This window comes from Cyprinodon variegatus, unplaced genomic scaffold, assembly GCF_000732505.1.
Source record: "Cyprinodon variegatus isolate N-32 unplaced genomic scaffold, C_variegatus-1.0 Scaffold266, whole genome shotgun sequence".
Taxonomy (NCBI): Eukaryota; Metazoa; Chordata; class Actinopteri; order Cyprinodontiformes; family Cyprinodontidae; genus Cyprinodon; species Cyprinodon variegatus.
This window is the reverse complement of record NW_015150719.1, coordinates 1-11,038: the sequence shown is the minus strand read 5'-3', so window position 1 is coordinate 11,038 and position 11,038 is coordinate 1. Positions and strand designations below refer to the sequence as shown.

The following is an 11,038-nucleotide window of genomic DNA, read 5'->3' as shown; positions in this document are numbered from 1 at the left end:
CAAATTCAAAGCAAACACTAGTGTCTTAAAACTTTATTCTCTAAAGGAAGAACACTAAAACCCAACCTATTTATGGTTTTAACTCAGTTTAAGTGATCCTATCTCCCATGCCCGAAAAAAAAAAAAAACATGCTGTTAGAGTAGAAGAAATAATGAATGTACATACTGCATCTTTTTGGTTGATGGGACTTTTCAGTTCACACAGCAGCTGAACAATCTTGATGTTCCCACCGGCAGCTGAGGATCAAATGAAAAGAATCTCTTGATCACTAAATTTCATACGAGGTGTATTTTCATCCAAATTAAATTACAGTTTAAAGTTAATCCGGCATGAAACATTCCCACGTTCAGACCCAGCCTGTATAACAGCAGCTCTGTATAATTAACTCTAAGACTGCTGAGACACTTACCAGCATGATGAAGAGCAGTTTTTCCTGAGCTATCTGGAGTCTCAAAAGGACACTTACTCTGGAACGAGAAGATTATTTTAGCAAATCCAACATTTCAGAGTCTATAATCTGACTTGTTATCCAACCTTTTTCCTATGACAAAGAAAGGTTGTAAGGAAACAGTAAAATGTCTCCCATCAAGTTGGTTTTTACACTGCTTGTAAAAAGCTCAGATAAAAATCTTGCTTTTTTGATGCGTCAGAACTTTGATTTCCACAGAAAAATATTTTTACAAGAATTCTGTTTGACTTATACATAATGAGATGCAAGACAGTACAGAACTGTTACCAAAATCATCAGTTTATCCAAAAATGTGCTCAATTTATTTATCTTTAAGTTTCATGTTTAGTTTAAGAACGTAGATGGTTTCTTTGTGAATAGTAGACATGTTGTTTACAGCTTAGGAAATCAACCTGAAAGAACATTTGAGACATCTGCTGTGCTGCAGACCGTTCTTTGAGCAATGAGGCAGGGTAGTGGATGCTGCTGTGATGCTGCAGACTGCCACGAGGTAGTCAAGTCAGCAGATCAGAGTAGGAATAGTGTGCGTCTGCTTGTCAGTCCTGCTGATCTCCTCACACAATCAGCAAGGTCTAGAAATGGAGCAGTGAAACTGTCTGGTTTCAGATGCCTTGGCAAAAAACAGGTAGTTCTCACTGTAGGTTTCAATTAGTGAAAGTTGTGCTTTCACACATTTTGTTTTTGACAGCAACTCAGAACCAAAGTAAGGAAATTCTGGAATAAACTTAATTCTAATTCAATAAATAAAAGTAGTAGAAATCCATGCTTTTTTTTTTTTTTTTTTAACTAGCTGTTTTATATGCTGACAACTGTATATTTTGCAATTAAACTCATAATATACACTACATGAAAATGAATTGAAATATAACACACAATTACTAAGAAGAAAAATGAGAATACAGGTTTTAAATACTTGCTCAAATACTTGAAATTAAATCCTGTGCATCAGATTGCCTTGAAACTAATTAAGTGTGTAGCTAAAATCCTGTATAAATACAGCTGTTCTATGTAGGTCTGAGATGCTTGTTAGAGAATATTACAAAAATAAAAAATCATGCACATAAAAATGTAGAGGATAGGCCAGTGATAAAGGTTTGGGATAGCTTATTGCAGCGCAAGATGTTAAAAGGCCTGTGAAAACTCTGGAGGAGCAGCAGAAAACCACAGCTCAGGTGGGAGATTCTATAGATAGAAAAACATTAATATATGCACTTAAAACACCAACTCTGTATGAAGGAGCGGTAAGAAACAAGCCATAAAAAGAACATGCAGAAAGCAAATCTGAACATTTTGCTTTGCATAGTGAAAAAGAAAACACTAGACATCATTTGAACCAATCCCCTCCACTGTAAGACATAGCTGTGGAAGGATGATTTACTGTACCACTGTTCTTTGTAAAAAAACACTTTAGGAAACTAAATCATTACTGTGCTTCATCAAAAGCTGCTTTTTGTTCATCTGCTAACAAAAATTAAGATAAAATACATTGAACTGTGACTAATATGCACAATGACGAAGAGGTTAAAGGGGTAATAATAAGGCATTTATAGAACATTCTGTTTGAAAAAAACAAAAACATTATGGAGATATGTTTATAAAGCCGAAATATTTTGACTTACTATATTAATAAATTGGTTCATCAGTTTAGTCTAGCGCAACATATTCTTTAACTCAAGGTTAATAAAATTCTGTTATTCTATGACAATAAATTACCTTTTTGGCTTATGAGGATTACCTGAATAAGTCTTTTGCAACATTCCAGGTGATTGTTTTTGGCAGCCAGGTGTAATGGAGTAAAACCTAAAGAGAAATGAAAACATCTTTGTTTAGAAAGGATTAATAAAATCATCCAAAATGGAACGGTAGGTAGCACGGTACAGACAAATTTAGAGTAAATTCTCTTAAATTTTCCTAGGACATCCATTCCATAGACAAGCTATACTTCTCAGAATAATGTCTAAAAAAATCCCAGCATACATACCAGCAGCATCAGTGGCTGAGAGGTCAGCACCATGGGCCAAGATTACAGTGAGGCATTCTGCTAAGCCACGAGCAGCTGCTACATGAAGGCTGTGCACAGAATCCAGAGTGAAGAACAAATTACTCACAGTATTACAACAAGAACATTTACATGGCACCTCGTTTATGAAAAGACAGCCGTCATCAAGAAAGTAGAATGTTTTTCAGGGAATACAAAGATTTTTCTTTCAATTCCAATATTAATAGAATCCACACCATCTGCATGTCATGCACATCTCAGCCATGGTTTAAACCATATTACAGCCACATGGCAGCAAGCGCTACAGCGTGGAACTCAGATAAACTGCAATGTTAGTATTTTTACTGCAGATAGTTAATAAAACATACAGCTTTTATTTTAAAATGCGTTTTGCACTTTTAAATTTTTTCTTTTTAAATTTCATTTCTAATGTACGTATTCTGTTTAACCTTTACAAATCACTTTTATTGATTTAAACTAGTCCTGGAGGCTGTAAGTAAACCGACCATAAAAACCAATAAAGTTCATGGATACATTTAGGGTTTGGGATCCGTCCCCCAACAAACATATTGCAGGAGTCAGAGGAATTGTTTTGCCATCTATCTGCCATTTTTCCTACAGTTATTGATTGATGATACACAATGGCAGTGTCTGAACGTCCATCCTAACCCCTAAATCTCTCAATCACTATATAGAGGTGGGACTATATAGTGGACTTTATAGTGAACTCAGTTAACTGACCGTTTGGCCAGATGCTCACTACTTTTCGACTCCCCATTGATCATGTAACTCTGCCTCCCAACACCATGCTTGCGCCATTTTATTTGAGCTCTCCTCGCAAAGCTTTCTGGGATATATCTGCTTGTCTGACCATGATGATCGCTACTTTTTAAGGTGTATTGTCGGAAATTTCACGTCCACTACTCTTTCATTCGCTAGACACTCGGACACTCATCTAAAATGGCGTGATCACTATATAGTGCCCTATATAGTGATTAAGTGATATAGTGATCATCTAAAATGGCATAATCACTATATAGTGCCCTATATAATGATTAAGGCAAAAATTCAGAGACAGTCTATCTCTCTGATTTACTTAAATGTACGGAAATGTTCTTCCTGTAGTTGGGGCAATTGCAACCCTCAGTGATAGAAAGCATTTACTGTACAGGAGCAACCAGACATTCTGAGATGTCAATCATGTTAAGCACTAGGATGGGTCAATCAGATTTCAGAGGGGTCAAGGCCCCCTGCAGCCCTCCTCTAACTCCACCTCTAGTTCCAAGCTGCTTATTTGCAAAGCAATTAACCCCTTTCAACTGTATTCCTACTTATGTTAATTCAACAGATAACAACTGGAACTCTTACCGGCCGGTTATACTCCCGCAGCAGTGTGTCACAGTGAGCTTGGCGCAGATATTTCTGATTTATGCCCAATATTGAAGTGTGGTCTGCGCTGTGTTATTCCAAGCTATAATGCAAGAGGGACAATCATGAACTAGCTGTGGGTCTAGACACGGCCGAGGCACTGAGTTTGTGCGACAACGGAGAGACATGAGGGCAAAAAACAGCGGGGATCCATGTGGGAAAAGGGTCCCAAAGTTCTTGGACACCTTGCTCTTCTAGCTGGTCCATAATCACAAGTCGTTTTCCACAATGGTGGTCACACAAACAAAACAAGCCGGTAAGGTACCAAACAGGAAATGGGCACAGTGTAGAGCGGATGTTGATTTGATCGATCAGAGGCCTCCTTTCTGGGGTCACCTACAATTTTGGAGAGGTGTAGCAGAGTGTCTGCGGCAGGGGCGGGAGGTACATTTGCATTCACTGCAACACACACGCAGACCACCTAATTTCTGAGTATAAATCAGCCTTAAAAGGAGGTTGTGCTTTTGCTTTTGATGGGCTCCATAGCAACCTATTTGACTGTATCCAGCTGAACAGGCTGGTGTTACTGGTAGCTAAAATTATTTCATACAAATGATAAAATAGTTGCTCAACTGCATGAATCAGATCTTAAAAAACAGAGAACAACCTAAAACCATTAAAACCAAACAATATCCTAGCAAACAATTTGTCACTAAGACTTATGGGGTCTCAGATATTACACAATTTGCCATATATATCAGCATCCTAGTTTAGGGATGCTAAGGGTGTATAATAAAAAAAAAGAAAAAGAGAAACAAATTTTAAAGTACCGTACTTTAAATATACATTGTGGTTTAATGTTCTTGCACGCCTTCAGTAGTTTTAGGGGCGGCTTTAAGAGACCACTTTCCTTTTCAATTACAGGTTATATTGAAATTCAAATCTTTGCCTTTCACATAATTACAGCAATATCTTTCTTGGTTTAAATCAGGGGATTTGCTTTTATTCAAGGTTTATTTTATGTTAATTCGATTAAAAGCAATTTTACTGATTTAAAAGATACAAAGGAGCAGGATAACAAAAGGGGTCAGAAATGTTTTCTGACCGTTTCTGTGTTTTAACAGATTTTCTCCCTAGCTTTTGCTGGTACAGACTGCTTTAAAAGTACTGCCTTGTGCTCATGAATACAATAACTATTAACCAGTATGTGAGGAATGTCTGGACTGTACGTGCTGTTTGTTTATATGTATAAAGAGGGCAATCAATAAGCCCCCTTCCAAGTCAGTGAGTAGAATGAAAAACAATAAATAACTGATGCACATGCCCTGCTTCCACTTAGTGTGTACGTGGAGGATGTGCACATAAAAAAAAGGCACAAAACTAGGTCTGCATGCTTTTTGAATAGGCTCCATCACCATAGAGATACTGCATACTATATGAGTTTGGTTTAAGAAACAAAAATAAAAAAATAACCATCACGATTATGTTGATGTATAAAAATCGTGAGTGTGCATCCATTTGGGTGCTCCAGTGTTCCACTTGAACACAGACAAAGGGTCAGGGATTAGTGCTAGTTGTGAAATAAAAAGGCTGTTTGTTTGCTTGGGTTAGCAGGAATCAGCGTATTTGTTTCTAGTCATCTAGTCTTGTTTCTAAGCACTTCGTTTTGTGTGAACGGCTCAGCATGTTAACGTCAGTATGTGACAAAAAAGAAAAAAAGAGGTCAAATATAATAACATTGAGCCTCTTTGTTATCAACAACCTCAAGTGGTGATGCAACAAGCTCCCCTGCCTCTGCAGAAATGATTAGCTATTGAAGCACATTGTAGGTTGTATAAATGTGAAATGTTTAAATAGATATACCGTACGTTAAATATTGTGTTGTGAAGCATGAAAGTCCTTTAACAATCTTCAGCATCCAGTTTTTTGTTGAACCCCAAGTTAAAAGCACAACAGAATAATAAACAGTTCACTCTGCAGGACTTGTAGATCTTTTCTCTAGGCTGAGCTCAACATTGTATGCTCATTCTTGAGAAATCCCTCCAGACTCCTGTCTTTTATTATGTAAATGACTCTCTCTGCTGAATTCCTTTCTGTAAGCAAAAGATAGACCGGGGTTCTTGTGCATTAATTAAACAGTCATTACGAACATAGCTTTATGGGTTTTCCTGGTATAATGACATTCCTGTGCTCCACATAAAGACAAAAACAGCACAAACAAATTAAATTATCAGCAGACGATCAAAAGAATGCTTACGCTGATTTCCCTTCACCGTCCAGCTTAGCAGCATTGGCACCTTTTTTAGTAAGAAGGGACACCAGTTTGTCCACCTCGCCATGTTCCACAGCAGCAAGGAGGCGCTCGTCGTTTTTGTTCCACTCGTTGGCCTACAGGAACATTTCAGAGAATCAGGATTAGCAACCAGAAGGAAAAATAAAAATATGCCAATCACAAAGATGTGATGTACCCCCCCAAACTGTAATAGAAGCATAGTTGATTATGTTTGAGTGAGCACAGAGTGACTTTGGGTCATTTCTGATTATCATTGAAATTAAAAGAATCAAAGCAATTTGCACAAACACTACATATGTCAAACAGTAATAATGCAACAAAAAAAAAAGAAAAAATCACCCCAATGTTTATCTTACGCATCATTTAGTCCCCACATTGTTCTTTATTGTGTTTAAAACAGTAGAATTTCAAAATACAGGTGTTTCCATCAATGCTTCCTTTATGCACGCTTTAAAGTATCACCTTAGAAGATGTCAATGGAAGTAGCAACATTTTAAAAACTTTTAAAAACTTTTAAAAAGTTTTAACGCTCGCTTGACATACACATATACGTACATACCTACATACATACACATATACATTAATATATACACATATAATAGCTTAAACAAATTAATTAACATATGATGCACTTTGCAACACCAAAGCCCAACTATGTTTGTTTCAGCACATGCTTATCCACTCTGGCAGCTGGTTTCAGAAGTAGTTGGTTTGTTTGTCATGATGGGACCCCTAACAGACAAAGAAGCTAGTCGTATCCACTCCAGACAAAGCAGGATTGGGCCTCAGAGAGAACAAATGTCACTTCCCTCTGCTATGGCATGCAAACACACAGACACGCAATATTTGTTTTAATAATTGGTTGAGCAAACACATAGACAGGATCCAAGAAAAATATGCACAGAACGACAACATACACAAACCAAACGGCCACATATTTACAGCACTGTTAGACCAAGAATACTGAGAACATCTATTGGAAGCTTTAAAGATGATTTGATTGAGATCTAATACTAAATACATGCAGATTTAATGACATTAAAAATTGCAGAGTAAGTTTATGAGCAGACCACCACAATGAATCAAGTATGATTTGGCAAGGCAACAAAAAGTACATTAAAATATTAACAAAACAAAGCAGATAGAAGAGAAAATGCAACTGAAATACTTTATGAGGGCTGGTAAAAGAAAACTGAACTCTTGGCCCGCACGCAGCTGGCAACACATGATCATTAGTCAGCTCTCCCTGCAGCCACCTGTGCGCATTAGTCTGCAGTCCAGCATTAGTCTGCAGTCCAGCATTAGTCTGCAGTCCAGCATTAGTCTGCGGTCCAGTATTAGTATCTGACCTGATAACCTATTGACCTACACGTGGAAGGCAGTGGAGCTCTGGCTCCATTAATGCATATGGTATGACATTCAAGCTTATTTTAGAAAGAGCAATATGCCAAGTTATCACTACAGGGTGTAAATAGCCTTTAGGGCAAGCACCCAAGTGCTATCACTGCAGTACATTTTGTATAGCTGGTGGAAAATGCAGGACTATAATAATCCCCCCAATCACTGGAACAGCTGAAGTAACCACTGAACTCTGTTGTCTAAGACTAAATAAAAATGATATGTGAAAATCTTTAAAAGAATATCACACTGAACATTTTACAGAAAACAAAAATATATTTTGATCAGAACTATGCTGTAAATCCCCACTGTCAAGTAAAGAGGAGGATCTATGATGCTGTTAACTGTTGTGGAGAACTTCTTTTATAAGAAAGGATAGAAAGACTCATTCTCATAATTAGTCACTAAGACTTTAGTACAAAATTCCCTTATTAGCCAACTATTAGGAAAAATATTTCCCAAAATATTTCCTTACACAATGGAATTTCCTTTTACAAGTTATCACATTTGTTGATACTCTGACAAATGCAGGAGACAGAGATAGGTGATTGTTAAGTATTAACTAGGTACCAAATAGCTTATTTACCTCAACAGCTATTGTTAGTGCTACACTTGTAAGACTGCATGGTATAACTAACTTCTTTTGGTTAAAATAAAACTGAAATGATTCACTAAATATAATCATAATGCTCTTCAGTGGCAAATTATATAAAAGGCAAAGGTTAAAGATCTCCCTTTGTAAGCTCTAAACTTGTCAAATTACATAGTAAAAAAAGCTTCCCTGAATGCAAAAGGGAAATATAAAATGTTAACAGCAGAGTTGTGAAGAATTGTGTCATCAATAGATTGAAACAATTTGAAACAAAAAGCAACATGCATCATACAAAAATACATGATTCACCACTCTTTGATACATTGCCTTTTATGGACAGTTGGACTATTTTCAAACAAAAACACAACTTAAACAGAAAAAAGGGATTCTTTAAAATATAAAATAAAGAATCATCCATCAGAAAAATTGGTAAGCTATGAAGCAGAACACAGTAGGAGAACGTTTTTAAAGAAAACATCCCATGTGGTGTAAAGGTTCAGATTTCTTGTTTTCATAAAACCAGAATGAATTTCCCTCTCAGTCTGTCTACAAGTCCCATGATTTTTTCTAGTCATGTGTTTTTCATTTACTGCATGAGGCATGCTTCATTAAAACTACAGAAAGTCCTATAAGAATAAAGAACATGAAAAGAAATAAGCACATTTAAAGATATCCTCTGGGACAAAAACAAAGAAACATCAAAGGAGCTCTGTTTACATTATTCATTTGCTCTAATTGAAAAATATGCAATTGTTGAGCAGAGGACAACGCTTCCCTTATCTTGTGTTTTTGGATACCAGGAAGGGCAGATCAGTCGGCTATAATTGAGTGCCTTGAACATCAGGAAATGGTGACAAGAAAAACACCCTCAAATAAACAATGGACTGATTTACAAAGCAGGTTATGAACTGTTAATATGTACAGCTTCTTTACTGAAGTTCTATAACATCCTTTGCCATAACCTAACTGGTTCTGTACCTTGTACGGCTCCCAACAATAAACAGTCCTGAAATCCTTTGATATTGCATCTGATCCTGTAAAGTTTACACAAGCCTGTCAGGAATAAATCAATCTTAATCTTCTCATTTCCCTCAAAGTATACTTTACTTTGCCTGTATATGTAAAGCTCCCAGACAGAGAGGGGACTTGTCAAGTTGCCTTTAATCAGTTCATGGTGAGACTTCAGCTTCCAGGGAAGAAGGAGGGGGTCAGCCTATTGAATTCAAATTCATGTGAAAAATATCATTTACATTTAATACATTGAAATGGGATTAAATAAGGACATAATTGGTTTTCGTTATTATCCAAGTGTCTTAAAAAAAATATCTGAAATGGAATGATAATACTCAGAACGGTTTATTTGTAGAGTCAGCCACTCAAAATCGAAATGAAGACAAATAGCATTACTATGCTGAAAATATTTCTCCATAAAGAAGGAACAACGCTCCTGGTCTCAAGTACTTCAGTAGAGATTTTCTTACACGTTCTCTTCTAGATTATTTCTTTTAGGTATTTTCTTACTTTTTTTTTTTTGTTTTTTGTTTTTTTAAGGTGATGAGATAGAATATTTGTATTACATTTGTGACCTCTAAAATGCCAAGGCTTTCAAAGTAAACACAGGAAAAAAAATGGTAAAATTAAAAGACACAGTGATATTGGAGAGTCAGGGCAGCTCAGCGTGACATTGACATCACTCGGCCACATTGCAGTTGACAAGTTTAAGTGGAGCGGAATGCACTGCTCCACTTTCGGCCACATACAGAATAAAAATCATCTCTGGGGCAGAAAAAAAGAAAAGAAAAAAAAAATCATATACTGGAAAAACAACCAGCAGAACTCTTAAAAACAGGGTTGAACTATGTCATCCATATTGTCATCAAGAAGAAATATTGCAAACTCATTTTCTTTTTACTTTCAAAAGAAAAAATCTGTATTTCAAAAACCATATAGAAGACTTAATTACTAGTAAAATAGTAATATACAACCCATTATTACCCACAAATCCTAAGAAGCTGATGTTAATACCAGGGTTTACCAACAGGAAGTAAAACTCCCGTAACTTTGCTGCTGTCAGTCCTTTTTCCTCTCGCCCAGTCCACCCTCCATGCCTCTACATCAGTCTTTTTTACTTTTTGTCCTGCAGTGAGTGTTTACATTGGAATCGGGTGTGTGTTCCCTTTCTGTCCTTAGCCTAACACTCATTAGGACACACAAAGAGTGAGCCGATAACACTAAGTGTTTCCTGTTTGCCAAGGCCTAAGGGGTGTCTGCGAGGACAAGCAACATAGAGCCACTGAGTAGAAGGAGTGAAGAGGCGGTTTAAGAGTTTGGAAAGACATGCCGAAAGAAAACAGATAGTGGAGAGGTTTAAATTCTAATGTTTACTGTTTGTTTATTTCTTTTAAACCATCTGCTTTCTTGTTTGCACTGACCCTTTAACTAAAAGGTTAACAGCTCTTGAGAGATAAATATAATTGTGAAGTAGAAGAAAAACACACACTTTGCTTACTTTTGCAAGTAGAAATATGAGACGTGTGGCGTCCATTTGTAATCTCACAAATGATTAATCGCAATGCAACTAATTGCATTTAAAAACCCAACCTATCGGTAACTTAATATCAACTTTGCATTGTTTTAAGCTGATGGGACTCTGATGAAGAACAAGGAACACAGAACACAAATCAGGGGATTTAAAGCAAGGGTTAGGCCATAAAGTAAATTCCAAAGCTGTAAACACCTCGGGGTACAATGTCCGAACTATCACCTGAGAGTGAAAAGAGTATAGCTAGCTTAACATGACATGGTCATTCATCTAAACTGATAGGCAAGAGCAATGACAGTGTTTAGTGTACTAATATATATATATATATATATATATATATATATATATATATATATATATATATATATATATATAT

At 36.5% G+C, this 11,038-nt stretch overlaps 1 protein-coding gene across 1 annotated transcript in view; it reads right to left on the bottom strand.

The window, feature by feature from the left end:
• The window catches only part of rai14 (retinoic acid induced 14), a gene marked incomplete at its 5' end in the record, with an annotated part of 25,828 nt that extends 19,603 nt beyond the window's left edge, over nucleotides 1-6,225 (bottom strand). Inside the window, 5 exons of the mRNA XM_015382764.1 lie at nucleotides 167-237; nucleotides 411-468; nucleotides 2,206-2,270; nucleotides 2,452-2,540; nucleotides 6,095-6,225. Of these exons, the coding sequence (XP_015238250.1) occupies nucleotides 167-237; nucleotides 411-468; nucleotides 2,206-2,270; nucleotides 2,452-2,540; nucleotides 6,095-6,225 (414 nt within the window). The remainder of the gene's footprint in view (nucleotides 1-166; nucleotides 238-410; nucleotides 469-2,205; nucleotides 2,271-2,451; nucleotides 2,541-6,094) is intronic.
• Nucleotides 6,226-11,038: the final 4,813 nt, after the last annotated feature.